We start from the raw sequence: 16,788 nt of genomic DNA, 5'->3' as shown, positions 1-16,788 counted from the left end.
ACTCTAATACGGGTGCCTGGATCCCATACCAGAGATTTCCATTTAATTAGGGATGGAGGTATTAGATGGGGCATCAATATTTTTTTAGAACCTGCATAGGTGATACGAATGTACAGATGGGTGAAAACCCTTAGTCTAGGGCCTAAGTAAATCCAGCACAGGATAATAGCTAAGTGTGCAGATTTTTAAAATGTGCCAAATTTCAAATCACTGAGTTCACATTCCTCTAGTTAATGCTGGCATAGCCTGGAAAAGAGGAAAAATGGCAGATGGTTGGATGACTTCACTTGTGTCCTGCACCATGACCTCTCCCTTTATTCAAATGTGTTTATGTGGTGATTTGCATTCTTTAGGTTCTGAGACTACCAAGGCAGACAGATCTTTACAATATAATCAGTGACCAATGAAGAACTCAAATATTATTGCTGTATAATACTTTTATTCAACAGTTTTATGGGAAAAACCTCACATTTCTGTATGTGTTACATCACATAATTTTCAGACATGTCAAAGTCCAGTGACAAATTACATTTGGGGAAAAGCTTGTATGCCAATCCTTTGTGGAATACTGAAAAGCAACCCTGTACCTCGGCACTAAAGGTTACAAAAAGCACCGTTTAAAGGAGGACTCACATATTTAATTCCCTTCCAAATTATAGTCTTATTCCCCCTTTATGACAGAGCTGCACTCATTCAAAGTGCTTCAGTGAAATAACAACCAGCATCCTTCAATTTACCAAAATTCAAACAAGTCTCACAAATAGGGCCCAGCGTGGAGATTAGGACTAATGGATATCGGTGAGCTTTGGCTGCTCCAAAACCACAACCTAAGTAAGGTAATTGTTCTGTGGATGGGAACAGAAAAGAGGATGATCAAATACAGAATATAATACTTATGGTAGGTGGCATTCCTCGATCATTTAACTTGACTACAAAATCCAGAGTGTTTGGCATTTCACAGCAATCTTACTGCAAACGCACTGTGCTACACGCAATTAATTCAACTCCAACTAATGTTGGAGCTAATAAAAAATTTAATTTTTAATGAAACTTAATCACTTCAAAGCAGAAGAGAGAAAAGCAAATCAAGACAAAGTCCACATTTGAATCCTAGAGGGATTCCATTGCTAAGAATTGGATTTCATAAGTAACAGACTCTTGAGACTTCTTTCTTCTTATAGTTAAAAAAATAGATTTGGCCTTTTGTTCCAGAAGTTTGGGTTCACTGCCGAAATGATAGCCCTTCAACCTTCCACTGTGGTGGGCGCTTAAGAAGAAACAAATGCCTAGGATCCAGAGTCTTCCTAACCCCTAGCCCTCCCAGGTGCTCTATCCCATGGGTAACTGGAGCTAGCAGTTCCTGGTAGAAGACAGCAAGGACTTGGCTTTAAGGATGAGTCAGAATAATGGGTGAACAAACTGTATATCTGCCTCTAAGCCTATGCCCCATATCACTAGAACGTGAGGACTTAGAAATCTCTGAGAATAGAATATTTTTCAAACACACACAACATAGACTATTGCATATCATTTTTAGTTGAGGTCAAAATTTTAAAAGCCCTATTTCCCCAATGAGAAGCAGGGGATTCTATCATTAGTATGTCTCCTTCATTTATACCCAGATTAATGTAAGCACAGTCTGGAGGTAACACTTCTTTCCAAACTTAACTTCATTTTAGCAGCATACACGGAGTACTGACACTTTGCAAAGGTTTTACCTCAGATCCATTAGGTCTACAAGAGACAAGAAATTGGAGGCCTGGGTTTGTATGATCCTCTCAGAATCTTCTCTTGGACTCTCCTTTTACAGGGTTTCTCTACCATATAAGCATTGTTTAAAAAAAAAAAAAAAAGGCCAACACACTTGAGGCCAGGTGTGCTCATAGGGGGTGTTACTGACAGTGACCAAATCCCATTCAACCCTAAGCTTAATGCAAGCTAATAACCATAACCAGACCACCAAGATGACTAACATTTGTTTTAGGTAATATTTGGCCTGAGACTCTGGTAAAGTCAGCTTGACAAATGAAGCTAAAGCAGAATATAAAAGAAAGGGTAGAGAAAAGTAACAAGAAAGGGATGTTTTATACAGTAGGACCAGTACGTTGTCTCATTTAATTAACAACAAAAAGGCTATTTTTAGTTCTCAGTTAATTAAGCCTTTAATTGCCTAGTATCCTCCTTAGCTCAGTCACTCTTCCTTTTCCCCACAACCCCCAAGCCATGATGCAGTTCTTGAAGGGTGAGCACTCCTAAAGAGTGATTTTCTAACTCTTCTAACTTTGACTCTGTGAAACTCCTATAAGCAAAACAACAACAACTAACAACAACAACAAAAAACAACCAAGCAAAAAGCCATGTTTTTTAAAACTAAAAAAGTGGGTTTTTCCTGCCTTTATTCATTTTCAAAATCTGCCAAGCTCTCATCTACAGAAAATAAACTATCCCTTTAACCAACAAAAAAGAATGAATGGGTTATACTCTGGGCTACCTTCCCCCTTCCCTCTCTACCGTCTAGAACAGTTTCTTGGGGACAGACTGTGTGACAGGCTTCTTAGGGCCACAGGCTGTATGAGCAGTGCAGAGAAGGAACAGTGAAGGAGGCATCCCCCAGTTCACCTTGCCTGCCCTCTTCCATACTAGCTGGTAGGCTCCCACTTCACATTTGGCGGGGAGATTACCTAAGAACTTAGGAAACTGACACTTTCTGCACATACCCAGATTAGGGATATTTGAAGGCCACCAAGCACCAAAACCTAGTGTCTTTGGAGTCAGAGCCAGTTCATGGAAGCCGCTGGCCTAAGAAATTGAAGGAATCTCTTTTCCTGCCCCATTCTACCGATACAACTGTGCAAAAATTTTAATACATGAACACATAGGCAATTATACTTCAGTACTATTGACAAGAAATAGTAGTGTGACAAAATCTTCCAAGTAACAACCAAGAATCTGAATCCTCCTATGTGGCCCACTTATTTAATGGGTACTGGAAAAAACAGTAGTATAACTGAAGACAATGTAAATCCTGAGAGTTGCTTATAATAGGATTTGGCCTGGATTTTTTAAAATGACACACCACTCAAAAAGTGGTTGGGACCATAAAAGGTTTCCCACAAAAGCCTTTTGCTGCAGAAGGGGGCCTTCACTGGCTAAAGCAGTACTTACTCTCTGCAAGTAACCACCAAAGCACTTAGCAATTTGCATTCCCAGCAAAACCACCCAATGCCCTACTGCCTCACTCGCAGGATCTAAGGTCTACGTACCCAAAGACAACTGTGTCATCAGCTTTGAACAGGAAAGACAGGAGGTAGCTAAGCTGACCTATGGGTACCCTTTCAGTGTCGCTGGGCACATCCTAACAGTCAAGGTGTCTCTCAAGCCTCAAGTTTGTCCTCCTTCAGTGCTGAATGTTTTGACTTGCATTTATCCTTAATGGAAGAGCCACAGATATTTAGAAAAAGATTTTTATCTCTGAACCCCAAGAGTGGATTGGATAGCTACTTTTCATTCCACAAATGAAAATCATTGAACCCACTTCTTCATCGAACACTTTCAAAAAAGAGAAAAACAAAACGGTTCTGTTTGTACTTGGTGCAGGGAAGTAATACTATTCATGGTTAGGAACCCCAGGGGTATTTTTCTTGCTTCTTGGCCTATTGAGTCTTTAAGTTGAAGAAACTTTTTAGGTGCACCAAATGAACCTGAATTTGTTTCTAGAACAGTGTTTAGTGTAGTGATGTGCACAGGGTTGGCCACATAGATGTAAGACTGTAGAGGGCTAAACTACTATTCTTGTTGAAGAAAATCTTGGGAACCATTCATTAAGAGCCTAAAATTTTCCTATTCAGTCTCTTAAGAACAATGAAAAGTCATTTTTTAATTAAAGAAAAATGGAGGCACACAAAAATCTCCCAGGGATGAAAGACATTAAGGTTTCCCCTGGTTTCACTCCCACCTTCAAAGCTGTCTGCTCTGTGAAAGAAAATATGGAAGCAGGGCAAGGCCAGGTGGGAAAACCTATGGGAATGTCCCAAGACAGCCTAAGCTGTGTCACTAAACTAAAACGAGAAAGTAGACCTTCTGCACTCTGCCTTTCTGATAATGCTGAGACATATTTTCTTTAGTAGAAGTTAAAACAAGTGGTAACAAAGTGGCCTGGGCCTGTGCTGGGCTGAAAAGGAGTCTTTCTGGCAGCCCCAGTCTGTGTGGTGGGTCAGGTCTCACATAGCCTTTGGAGTTTTGTGTCAGGTATAAGATCTAAAGGAGGTTATCAAAGCAAGAATGTGAAGAGAGTATAGAAAGGGTTCCTGTGGGGCATCTGGTTTCATAAAAAGCAAAGACTGTGCCACATACTCTACGAATACAGAGAACCCATGCAAAAAAAGCTGCCCCTGCAGGGAGGCAACTGTAAGTAGGGCAGAAGTCCGGCACAAGCCCATCCCTTGGAGAGCCAAGGTAGCAGTGGTAGAATCTCTACCCAACAAGGATCCTGAGAGTTGGCTCTTCATCCATTTTAGGAAAAAAGCTTCCTGTAATGGTTCTTCCTGCAGCTCCCCCAAACTGGTCTTGGTGAGTCCCCACAGCAGAGAGAACACATCTAGCTAGGAGGCTTCCACTAACCTTCCTCTCATATATGTGCATGTATGTGTGTGTGTATATATATATGTATGTATATGTGTGCATACACACACACACACATAATTTTTTTCCTTAAAATAAATTCCATGAACTCATAAAGCTCCCGTCTGCAATCAAATGCAAAAGCAGAGCATCCTACTCAAAGGCTCTGAAACACACATATTAGCCTCAAAGCAAATTAGCCTTCCAGTCTTAGTTAAGACTGGTCCAGTCCAGAAAGGCAAGAGAGATGCTTCTCTTAAATCCTGGGAGGCAGGAAGTGATCCCTTCAGATGGGCTTGTACAGCAGAGTAGTGACATACTTCTTCTTGTAACGATGGGTTGCGCTAAGGACCATCACACTGTCCTGCAAGGGAAAGACACATGCAGCTAATTTGTTAGTTCAGACTACAGGTGGCTCTTCCAGCCTTCAGTCCTTCACAGTTGCCCACTTTTAACAGAGATAGTTGATATTATATAAGCAGGCTGGTTCAATTCAACTTCAATTCCAATCCTGATTCCTGTTACTCTATTTGTGGTCTTGAGTAATATACTTGATGCCTCTAAGCCTTTTTTCTCATCATGACAAAGGATAACACCTACCATGAAGGGGGCTCTGATGATTCTATGAGAATATCTGGCAGAGTACCTGACACAAAATAGGTGCTGAAGAAATATTAGTTTCCTATCTTCTTACTCATTTCCCTACCTCAAATTTGAATCTTCGGCTTAAAACTATCATGAAAAAAAAAATCCTGACATTCATTTTTAGAAGGAAGTCTAAAATGCAGTGAGAAGAAAGGGGAGTGATTTTTTTTTTTCTTTCCCATTTTCAAACCCCAAAGCAGGTCTAATTTCCATTTAATGCCAGGGATGAACTTAAAAAGTTCGTTCTAATCAAGAGAAGATTCAGAAATCCCTCTCTATCCTTGAACAAAGTATACCCCAAAATCTTCCTTGGAAAGACACTCAATCCAATGGATCAACTCCAAACAGCCTAAACAATCTGACAGAACCAGGAGTGGGTCAAGGCCAAGCTGAATCACAGTAATCAAAACCCTGATCTGGGTCAGAACCAATATGACAAGTCAGAGGTACTCTTTCCCTGGCTGTGTTACAGCTCAAGGGTATGCCATGGGAGGAGACGGTAGGCCCATGAGCGTCAGTTGACAGTCAAGGAGCAGTTACAGGAGGCAAAATTCAGTTTGATCCAAAGAACTCAAGCAAATCCAACTGAGAAACCAATGCATCTTCCCATTTTCCCATATGCTGTGTTATCTACAATGAATGTTTCTCAGATTAACATTCTGTGACCAGAGTATGCTGATCACAGCCTAAATACGACAAAAGCCAGGAAGGTAAAAAATTCGGCTCCAGGAAGGGTTTGGTAGAAATCAGAAGCAGCTGAGAGAAAAACCTACTTGGAAAGACCTGGCACAGTGATCTCTAAGAAAGAACATGGAATGAGGACGGGAGGACCCCAGTCCTCTCTCTGGTACTTACTGGCATTATGACCTTCTCTGAGCTTTAGTTTCTTTATCTATAAGACAGGGGTTAAAAATAATACTTACCTCACAAGGTTATTATAAAAATTAAATTCAATAATATATATTTGAAAAGTACTACATAATCTATTAAAGATAACTGTATCAGTGATTTCCCTAATCTGGCTGCACATCTAAGAAATATAAGCAGCTTAAAAGACAGTTACTGGGGGTCCATCCTAGATGCACTTATTCAGAATCTCTGGGGATGTAGGCTTTGAAACTGTATTTTTACAAATTTCCCCAGGTGATTCTGATGAGGATACAGCTCTGTATAGTAACTACAGAGCTATATAAAACTTCATTCCAATAGCCAAACCACAAAGACATGCATGACAAGACTGAAAGGGTTATCTTCAACCCAGACTCTAAAGCAGCAGAGAAACTAAGGACTCTAGAATTGGAGGGGACAGAGCAAATCTGGTCACCTCTCTCCTTTACCTAGTGTAGTGGAGTGATGCAACCAGTGGGTGTATGACTGAAGCACTCAAAAGCAGCACATATCCACCTTTAAAAAGCAAAAGCCTTAATCACATTCAAGCATTCTCTGAACTGGAAGATAAACTTGCTTTGCCTGCAAATGAAATCCTAGTGCTGTGAACTCCAATTTAATGAAGGAGGTGGTACAAAGGTTATAGCTACCCAAAAAGAAACCAGGAAGCAAAAAAGTTCATTCAATCACAGCGCAATTTAGCTAGCCAGAACATAGAGGTACTAAGATTAAAAACGAACAAAAAATCCACCTACTAGTTAAAAAAAAGGTTTTTCTCCTATTATTTGACCATTATGGCCAGCTTTAGCGTCAGTGAAGTGGCAGGCCAAGTAACCACTGGAGAACATGTGTCACCCCTGCCCTCCCATTTTAGGGAAGAGCCAGGCCCACCACTTACCTTAATGGATAATGCATAGAGATGGTTCAGCATAACATGATTGGGCTCAGGAAGCAAAGCTGGATCACACTAAGAAAGAAAACAAAAATCACTAAATGGGGTTAAGTGCACAGTTTTGAACCAAACAGTTTACTCTTCCTTAGAGTTCTTTGGATCTGTTGAGAAACGCTAAACTAGAATGTGTATTTCTTTTAAATAATACACTCACCCTAGTATATATCAATCTTTATGTTCTCATTACAGAAAATTAGGAAAATTCTGAGTCCGGGACAGAAACTCTAAGCCTTAGCATCTATTTTTCTCCCTTAATAGAGCTAAAACAAAAATCTTGCCCAAAACACATACAGAAGATTTGTGTTAAGAGGCAAAAATAATCTTAGTGGGAATCAAGTGAATTGACTAGAGATGTAAATTATATGGAAAAAAACACACAAAAACCCAAACCTTTTATACTCCTTTTTATATCCCCAAATGATAAGTATGCCTTATCTTGTGTTGGACTAGAAGTCCCAGAAATTGGTTCTAGCAATCCATGGCTCTGGGTCTAATTTATGAGGACCAGAAGATAACTATGAATTTTGGTATCAGTACCTGGAAAAGTAACAACTCAGCCCTGGAAAAAGGAATCTGTAATGCTATTGATATGTGTATGATATATATTCTCAACACAGCTTTGTAAAAATCCCAACTTCTAGGATTATCAACTAGCTCAAATGGTCCTAGTAACCCCCAGATGCCCCAGTAATTCTCTCAGGATACTCACAGAAATATTAGTGTCCTTGTTAAGAATAACTTGAAGAAGGTGAGGAGGTAGGATGGGTGGGGATTTGAATCTCTCCTCAGATCGAAACACATACATTTCTTGACCATAAGGCCCTGGGGGAGAGCTGGAGAGGTCTGGAAGAGATTTATCCAAATATAAGGGAAAGTTGGAGAGCTAGTAAAAATACATGAAAAAACTGTCAATACATGGCAGCTAATATTAAATATGGGAAAAGCCATAGATCATAAACTTGTAACCTGCTGGTTCTACAACTGTAAGGCAAAGAAAGAGTCTGAATCATCCTGAACACGAACCCTGAAATTCCTCAACATGGCAACATGATATGGAGGACAGAGGAGGGGAAGAGGAGTGAAAGACATAGGTTCAGAGAAGAGCCATTCTATTTATCAGCTGTATGACCTAGAACAAATCCTACTACGGTCAGTTTCTTCATTCATGAACTGAAAGATAATAATCTCTACCCTATTTCACAATGTTTTTATAGGAATCAAAGGAGGTAACAGATGTAACAATGCCTTGTAAACTGTCAAATGATGTGAAAAAATTAGATTTTTTTCTTTTTTCCACGCAAGCAACAGATAACAAGGTTATAAACTCTCAGACTGCTGATACTACAATAATTGCAACAATGAGGACAAGATTACTAATGATGTAGTAGCTGTTAGGGAAATGTATATCAAATGCCACTTCACACTCATTAAGATGGCTATAATAAAAAACATATAATAATAATTGTAGGTCAGGATGTGGAAAAATTGGAACCTTTGTACGATCCCCATTGCTGGTGGGAATGTAAAATGGTGCAGCAGCTCTGGAGAACAGTTGGGCATTTCCTCCAAAGGTTAAACTTTATTTATTTATTTATTTATTATTTTTTAAAGATTTTATTTTATTTATTCGACAGAGGTAGAGACAGCCAGCGAGAGAGGGAACACAAGCAGGGGGAGTGGGCGAGGAAGAAGCAGGCTCCTAGTGGAGGAGCCTGATGTGGGGCTCGATCCCATAACGCCGGGATCACGCCCTGAGCCGAAGGCAGACGCTTAACCGCTGTGCCACCCAGGCGCCCCGCAAAAGTTAAACTTTAAGTTGGCATATGACCCAGCAATTATACTCTTGGGAAATGAAAATGTATGTCCACATAAAGACTTGAGCACAAATGTTCAGAACAGCATTGTCTGTAACAGACAAAAAGTGGAAACGATCCAAATGTCCACCGGCTAATGAATCAGTGCAATGGAATTTTATTCAGGAGTGCAGTACTAAGACATATCACAGCACGGACGAACCCTGAAAACATGCTAAGTGAAAGCAGCCAAACACCAAAGACCACATATTGCGGAAAGGTCCAAAATAGGCAAATCCGTAGAGACACAAAGTAGATCAGGAAATTGGGTGAAAGAGGGAAAAGAGAGATATCAAAAGTATGCTAGTTTCCTTTCTATATAATTATGATTCCATGTCTACTGTTCATCAGTTGCTTCTCCAGAATCATATAATGTAAAAATGTAGAGTTTCAAGTGGCCTCATCACTTAATTAATATAATTAAACCCTTATTAATCACTGCCCCACCAGGCAAGAAGAAGGTTCAGCTTTATTTACTGAGCTTATATAATGAAAACTATTTTTATGATTTTCATAAACAGGCAATTATAATACTATTGATTGGTCTTTTAGAAGCTGCATAAGCCACCTCTGTGCTCTGAGATTCTAATATGCTCCACTTAAGGTTGTGTCTCCTCAGATGAGAATGACTGAGAAGCTAAGCCTCTGATTTTAGTAATATGGAACTGAGAACCAGACAGGTCGAAGGACCTGTCCATGACTTCAAAGCTCGTGAGTAGCAAGGGCAGGCTTTGAACTCACGAGGGAAAAGTGTGCTCACTAGGAAAAGGGTGCACAATTCTTTAGACAGTTACAGCCTTAATGTAATGTACTAAAATGGTAACCGTGAGCGTGGTTAGCAAATCACTCTTCTGATGCTGTAGCAAATGGGAAGAAAGCCATGGAAAAAGTAATATTGGGAGAAACAAAAGGACACAGGTCTTTTCCTCTAACAAGGAATTTTTTTTTTAAACCAAAAACTGATAGAACTTCAGTTAACATACACACAAAAGAGCTGTGGGGTTTTTGTAACCCTTTCTCCCCAAAGACAGCCATAGTTGGAGGGCCATACAAAAATGCAGACCTGCCAGCCAAGCTATCAAATTGGCAGAATTAAGCTAATGCAGACGCAGCTAAACAAGGCAAACCAGACGGAACTAGTCTCGCTGGATGATACTGCCAAAAGGTCAATGAAACCTTGAAATATTACTAGAAATAGCTTTTTAAACTACAGGCTATAGCCCATTAGTGGCTCATGAAAGAAAGGATAAAATAGAAAACAGAGTGTATCATATATAACAAAGACACACATTCTGCTGAGATTTGTGTTACAGGAATGCGTGTGTGTGTGTGTGTGTGTGAGAGAGTGAGAGTGGGGAGGGGGAGAGAGATGGGGGGAGAGAGAATGGGTTACAGTGTAAAACAAATGTCTTGCTGTAGATCTTGGTTAAAAAATTTTGAAATCAAATATACTAAACTAAGATTTTTTTTCTCTCAGACAAGATCTAAATGTTTAGAAGATAAACATATACATATGGGGCGCCTGGGTGGCGCAATCGTTAAGCGTCTGCCTTCGGCTCAGGGTGTGATCCCGGTGCTCTGGGATCGAGCCCCACGTCAGGTCCTCCACTGGGAGCCTGATTCTTCCTCTCCCACTGCCCCTGCCTGTGTTCCCTCTCTCGCTGGCTGTCTCTCTGTCAAATACATAAATAAAATCTTAAAAAAAAAAAAGATAAACATATATATAGACAAAAAATATATATATTAATAAATTATAATTTGTATATATATGTAAAACACATATATGATTCAGAAGATTCCTGAGGAAAAAATGAAAAACAAAAACCACTCTTGGGAAGAAAAAGGCATTATAAGCAAAACACATCAAGAAAGAGCAAATGCTACGTTACCTCTACAAGATGTCTCCGAGCTTTCCATTGAATCTAGCTTTAAAGCATCAAACACCTCAAAGTCCGATTTCTTGACATGGATCAAATTGTTAATCGTGCCAAGCTGACTGGTAACCACAGGCTGAAACAATGAATGGAAAATACTCATATACCCTGTTTTAAATTCATCTCTTCCATCTAACTCTCCTATTTTAAAAAAATGATCATACTTGGCACCTCCATCTTTAATCAAGAGAGAAATCCTCCAGTGTAGGAGCTCATCAATCCTGACAGCAATGATGTTTGACACCAAGGGGAATAATAGCCAAAAGGACACAGTTAAGTTAATGGTTGCCCTTGGAGATCAAGGCCTTACCTCTGACGGATCATGAACCCACTGTCCATCCACAAAGAACTTGTACTGGTGCTCTCCCTCAGGGAGGTCTAAGATGGCAACAAAGTCATTATGGCTACAGAAGAAAACAGAAGGTTAAACAGGCCAAGTTCCTGTTACAAGAGAGAATGTAAATGTAAAAGCCATGAGACATTCACAACATCATACCAGTGATCTCCCACATTCCTAAGCGATTCTCCCCCCTGGAATAAAAAAATTTATAGACCCATTATCCTTTTCTGTATCACCTTGAGCACATATTTGCCAGCCCCTCCCAAGAACTTTAGTTCTTAATATCTGGAAAAGAATAACAGATGTTAATCCCCCAAAATGGTTCACCTTAGTACAACTAATTTGCTTCAGCAGGAACAGATCCTTCACAAGTGTAAAGAAGACAGCAAGTAGCTTCACAATACAGAAGTGCCTCAAGGTACCCTTCCCATAGTTTGTGTGAGTGCCTCAAGGTACCCTTCCCATAGTTTGGTGAGCATTTTCTGAAAAATGACTTAGTTATAAAGGGCCATTCTGATTACCAATTAGTTCATTATTGCTCTGCAAGCAACAACTCACATTACTACCTAGAATATCAGTTGTGTTTTGTTTTAGTGCAGAAGTCAGAACAAGTGGACTCAGCCAGTTACAGATGACTTCCCACAGGGATAGACAGGACTTGTGTTAACACAGTCCTAAAGAATGTACCCACAAAGCTGTACGATAAGTTCCTCTGAGGCAATGATATTCTAACTGGTTAAACATTTCTGACTCCCTGTGAGATTTAAAAAAAAATGCCACAGCAGTAGTCATTGGCCACAGAAAATGTTCTAGAGAGAGTCCCTAGCGGGTAGAAAGAAGCAGTCCAGCCAGGTCTCTCTCCTGAGAAGGGAAATCAGGTCTCTACTCCTGGACCCTGTAGACTCAACCAAGACACTCGTCTTCACCTCTTAATCAGTGGAATCTTGGTGCTCCAATTGTTGAAGGACCCAGAGATGAAGACCTCCTTGCCTCCTTCAGACCAGCGGATAACAGTGGGCCGGGCCTGCTGTGTGGGCTTTACGGAGTCCTCCAAATCCTGCTGCCATGATACAAACTCTTTGTCCCCAGGGAGCTGTAAGAAGGATTAGGTCATCCCTAAATTGTGACCCAGGAATTCTTAAAAGGTCACTCTCCTCCCTAGGGCAGAGAGGGGTGCTACATTTCTGGTTAAGGATCAATGAGCCTTGAAATTAGCAACTGCATCAGATTTTGAACAAACTATGGAAAAATAACCCATCTAGGACTAAAATGGTCAAATGGCTTACGCTCAAGGGTTGCCCAAATCACAGCCTAACTTTAGAGTTTGCATATATCACTCACCCTTTCAGAGCCTTAGGATCTCCTTTCAAAAAAAGAGGTGGGGGAAGCTTACTACTCCCTGTTACCAGATTAACCCACAGGCAGGCAATTATGATATGTTTCTGAGTCCCTCTTAAAAGAAAAAATATGAAAAAAGTATGCTTCCATAAAAAGCAATAAAGTTAGCCATGTATTTTTCACATGTAAATATGAACAGCTCTGAATTATCAGTTGTAATACAAGTTAGAGATACTGAAATTCATAAATAATTCATAAACTTCATTCTGGCTAATCGGTTACAAAAGGACATTAAAAGTACAGAAAAATTGTATCATTGGTTTCTTAATTTTTGGAAACTGGTTATGAAATCTTACTTGCTCACTTCTGCCAGGTATATACTAATTATTTCAGGAGTGGGGATAAAAATTCTGGAGCCTCAAGGAGCATCAGATCAAAAACACAGCTTCCTTTTACAAAAGCAGTTCCAATATCAAATGAGGTCTGTAGGATTCTAAAAAAAAAAAGGACTTCTTACTTAGTTTCTTTTCATTACCATCCTTTAGAACAAGAGTTGGCAGACTATGGCCAGGGAGCCAGATGCTTTTATAGATAAACTTTTATTGGAAAATAGTCACACTCACTCATTTACATATTATCTACAGCTGCTTTCATGCTAAGCAAAACTGAATAGTTGTGACAGAGATTGTATGGTCCACAAGGTCTAAAATATTTACTGTCTGGTCCCTTACAGAAAAAGTTTGCTGATCCCCAATTCGAAATGGTTTAAATGACTTCGGTAAATAGGTAAATAGGACTGTACTGCATCAAGTAAAAACATCACCAAATAAAATAATGTGGGTTAAAAAAAAGGATTAACTTATTCATTTGGGCTTTACTCTGAAAATGGCTAAGGTAGTCTACCTTCTATACGGTCTCCCAATATTCCTCAAAACTATACTATGAGACACCTGTAGCAGCATAAACTCAAGTAAACAGAGAAACAGAATTGAAGGGACTTTCACATTCCATAAGGAAGTGTCTTAAGTGAAAACCTTTATCTCCATATTCTTATAGCAATGCACTCTTGCCTGACTGGCTGCATCAGAATTACAGAAATTTTTACATACGCCTAAGAATAACTCAGATTCTGATTCAGATATAGGGCCTAGGAATCTGTTTTTAAAAAGCTTTACAGAGAATAATAATACTGTGATTGTTAAAATAAAGGAAAAAACTCATCTTTACAGATAGATCCTAAAATATTTACAGATAAAATGTTTGATAAGATGTCTGGAATTTGTTTCAAAATAACTGGTGGGGGGAGAGTGGATTGGGGTATAGATGATATAAATTTGTTCACAATTTGATCATTGTTTAAACTGGGTGATGGGTATACAGGAGTTCATTGCACTGTTCTCCCTACTTTGAAACATGGAAAATGTTTCCAAATTTCCATATAGTGTTTAAACAAATCTCAAATGATTCTAATGTGCAAATAGGATTGAGAACCATTGAACTAGTCCACTGAAGAGGACTGGCATTTGAAGCAATGTAGGCCCCACTGCCACTGTTTCTACGAGTTACTTTCATGATTTAGTATTTGCAGTTTAGAATTTGAAAGCTGCAAACTATTAATATGCCTAGCTTTGGAAGAAAGCCCTTCCACATATGACATGACATTTCTGTGGCAGGCCTGAGTGCAGCTGACTAGCTGAAAGACCATTTACTCCAAGTTAAATCGTCAGCAAAATCACCAGAAAAAGAGACAAAACAATGAGAACTACAGTTTGAAAACGTTTAAGTAAAACATTGAAGGAAGAAGTAAAGAGACTAGATGGAAAACTATAAAATTTGAGATGTAGAAGAGACCTTAGGAATTATCTGAAATAATTTTCTTATTCACAAATGGCAAGACTGAGGTTAGGGAAAGAATGAACCAAAATAGGCTCCATTTCAGATGGAGCAACCTGGCTTTTATTCAGCACACTGATTATTGCAGTCACAGTTTGACAATACACCGTACTTAAATCCTGAGTCATCGATGTAGGAAAAGGGTAAAATTACACGGTGGATCACCTTGAGAAAGCTTTGAAAAAGTAAATTCAAATGACTGGGTAGATGGCCCAAATGTTGAGGAAGAAGTTCTGAAGTGGGAGAAGGAAGAAGAAACCCCAAGAAGTGGTTCTTCTTATCACCTTCACTTCTTTTTCTGTAGTTATGTTCTCAATTGGGATTCAAGAAAATAAACTGTAGAATCCAAATTTCATGTGCTACCTATGGGGCAATTCATTCTTTACTCTCTCAAACCCCAATTTGGTGAAAGGTTTGAAGTGATAAGAAACATCAAATACACCCGAATCTCCTCAAACCCTCCATTTTTCTACTTTATCCCACTCATACAGCGTGGAGGGATTATTGTATTTCATGCTGACAGCTCTAAATGTGACTAGAAACATTCCGATGGTAATCACATTGCTGTTTGTTCCGTCTAACTCTTCTATGGATGAACACAAGTTGCCACTTCTCTGAAGGTCCTTGGATTTGAGACAAGGTCTTCCGGGCAGCTGTGGGTTGTTCTTTTTCAGCGATGGTAACATCATGAACTACTATTGGGAAGTGGAGAAATCCTGCAATCATTTGCTCTCCCACTTGAGGATGTAGCTGGGCATGAAAAAAGCACCCCAGCCACCACGATATAAAGTATAAGATGAAAACTGAGCAGCAAACCAAAGGAGGTCCTTTACTGTCCCCCAAGACTGGAAAAAGTATCAAAGAAGCAAGTGGTTGCTGCTCACAATCATGCCAAAGAGGGAGAGGATCAGAAGCGCTGAGTTCTTAGTAGCGCAAAAATGACACTGATACATAGAAATTGTCAGGAAAAATAAATTCATTTACCCACCTCAGGGTAAATCTGAGAAAGTGCCGCGGATGATCAGCAACTCGGGGAACCTACCGTCTTAAGTTTTCTACCAGGGTTTACAACCTATAAACTCATCAGTACTCTAAAAGAGGGCACCTGCCTGTTAGGAAAACCAGGGATGGGGTGGGGGTGGGGGTCTACAGTCCCTATCGTAAAAATATGGACAACAGATTAATCGAAAAACAAAATTCCGCCTCTATCCTATTTTGAGGCAGCACCGCAGGAGTAATCACCCTCCAACATCTCCGTCCCCCCCCCTCCCAAAATCCCTTTAATTCAGAAAACCGTATCCTAGGTCAGTGTGATAAGAAAGAACCAGGAAAGGGAGGAGGAGCCCTGACTCCCAGCCTGCTGCAGCTGCGCCCAATGGGGGCGTGGGGACGCTCACCTTGGAGTCCGGCAGGCTGAAGACGCTAGGGTCGTCGGTACTCCCGACCATGATCTTATGCTCCTTGCCCGGCGCATGGCCGCCGGCGCCCTCGGCGCGTGAAGCCTTGGCGCCGTGGCGCTCGCCAGCCACCCGGTCGCTGGTGTTTCCCATGGCTGCAGCTCGAGTCGGGGGCCACCTGCCGTGGGAAACAACACGGGTCTAGGAACACCCCGGCGGCCGCGTCAGGGGCGCTCTCGGCTCCGCCCCTGCGCCTGGGGACCCGGGCAAGGGAATCCCCGCTCCAGGGAAGCCGTGCCCGGGGTCCCCTCCTTCGCTGGCCTCCAGGAGCGCCCGGAACCCCCCAAAACCCTCTTGATGCCCCCTGCTCAGGAAACCCACTTTAGGGAACACCCCGCATCCCCGCGCTCACTGCCCGGGGACGCCCCCACCCCAATCACCTCCCGCGATGCTCTCCCTCCTCCCCTAGCCACTAGTGCGATGGCTGTTCTGCGGACAAGGCCACCAATAAAGTTATTGAAATTGAAGCCGCGCCCCGGGCTAGCTATCCGGGTTTCCTCCTAAAATGGCTACAAGGCCAGTGGCGCGAGACCCGCCCCGCGCGCGTTCCCTACGGCCGCGCGGTGACGGCTCCCGGAGCTCGCCGGCCCCTCTAGCCGCCGCCGCCTCTATGGTAGGCAGCCTCCGGCGCCAGGCGGGGGCGCCAGCTCTGCAGTTAGCCTCGGGCGGGGCGGGAAATACCTGCCGCGGCCCTGGACCAGGAATCTTTGGTGTGGTCAGCTCCAGGGCCTGCCTTCCGGAGGAGGCGGTCTCCAGATGATAATTAGGGCCACGTCCCTGGGCACAGGTGCTCCGTACCCGGAGAAGCGGCGCTACTTTATTCCCGGCCTCCTCACCGGGCTTCAGGTTAGCCAAAACGTTTTCTCGG

At 41.4% G+C, this 16,788-nt stretch overlaps 1 protein-coding gene and 1 long non-coding RNA gene across 4 annotated transcripts in view; one reads left to right on the top strand and one right to left on the bottom strand.

The window, feature by feature from the left end:
* Positions 1 to 422: 422 nt before the first annotated feature.
* On the bottom strand, positions 423 to 16,280 carry PRKAB2 (protein kinase AMP-activated non-catalytic subunit beta 2). Of its 3 annotated transcripts, XM_040626846.1 has the most exons (8): positions 15,861 to 16,278; positions 12,159 to 12,325; positions 11,203 to 11,296; positions 10,848 to 10,968; positions 7,815 to 7,948; positions 7,052 to 7,120; positions 6,121 to 6,157; positions 423 to 4,984 (listed from the first exon to the last, which is right to left on the bottom strand). In XM_040626846.1, the coding sequence occupies exons 1-8, from the start codon at positions 16,011 to 16,013 to the stop codon at positions 4,965 to 4,967; spliced, it is 795 nt and encodes a 264-aa protein (XP_040482780.1). In that variant the 5' UTR covers positions 16,014 to 16,278; the 3' UTR covers positions 423 to 4,964. The 3 variants fall into 3 exon arrangements, with proteins under 3 accessions (XP_040482780.1, XP_008705950.1, XP_040482779.1); XM_008707728.2 differs by lacking the exon at positions 6,121 to 6,157 and having other exon boundaries at positions 15,861 to 16,277; XM_040626845.1 differs by lacking the exon at positions 423 to 4,984 and having other exon boundaries at positions 5,461 to 6,157; positions 15,861 to 16,280.
* Positions 16,281 to 16,491: 211 nt separating this feature from the next.
* Positions 16,492 to 16,788, top strand: part of LOC121102020 — a 56,373-nt gene continuing 56,076 nt past the window's right edge. Inside the window, exon 1 of the long non-coding RNA XR_005834024.1 lies at positions 16,492 to 16,766. This is a non-coding gene — a long non-coding RNA (uncharacterized LOC121102020). The remainder of the gene's footprint in view (positions 16,767 to 16,788) is intronic.

Source organism: Ursus maritimus, unplaced genomic scaffold (genome assembly GCF_017311325.1).
Source record: "Ursus maritimus isolate PB19 unplaced genomic scaffold, ASM1731132v1 scaffold_12, whole genome shotgun sequence".
Lineage (NCBI taxonomy): Eukaryota > Metazoa > Chordata > Mammalia > Carnivora > Ursidae > Ursus > Ursus maritimus.
Note: the sequence above shows the minus strand (reverse complement) of the source record. Positions and strands in the feature narration are given on the sequence as shown.

Bases quoted from the DNA above. Each gene is read 5' to 3' on its own strand.
- PRKAB2 (XM_040626845.1), bottom strand. From the start codon at position 16,013: ATGGGAAACACCAGCGACCGGGTGGCTGGCGAGCGCCACGGCGCCAAG. The intron at 7,121-7,814 runs GTGAGTATCCTG...TTTCTTTCTTAG, and splicing joins ACAAGGACACTAATATTTCT to TGTGATCCAGCTTTGCTTCC. The intron at 6,158-7,051 runs GTAAGTGGTGGG...CCTGTCTTATAG, and splicing joins TCTATGCATTATCCATTAAG to ATAAAGAAACTAAAGCTCAG.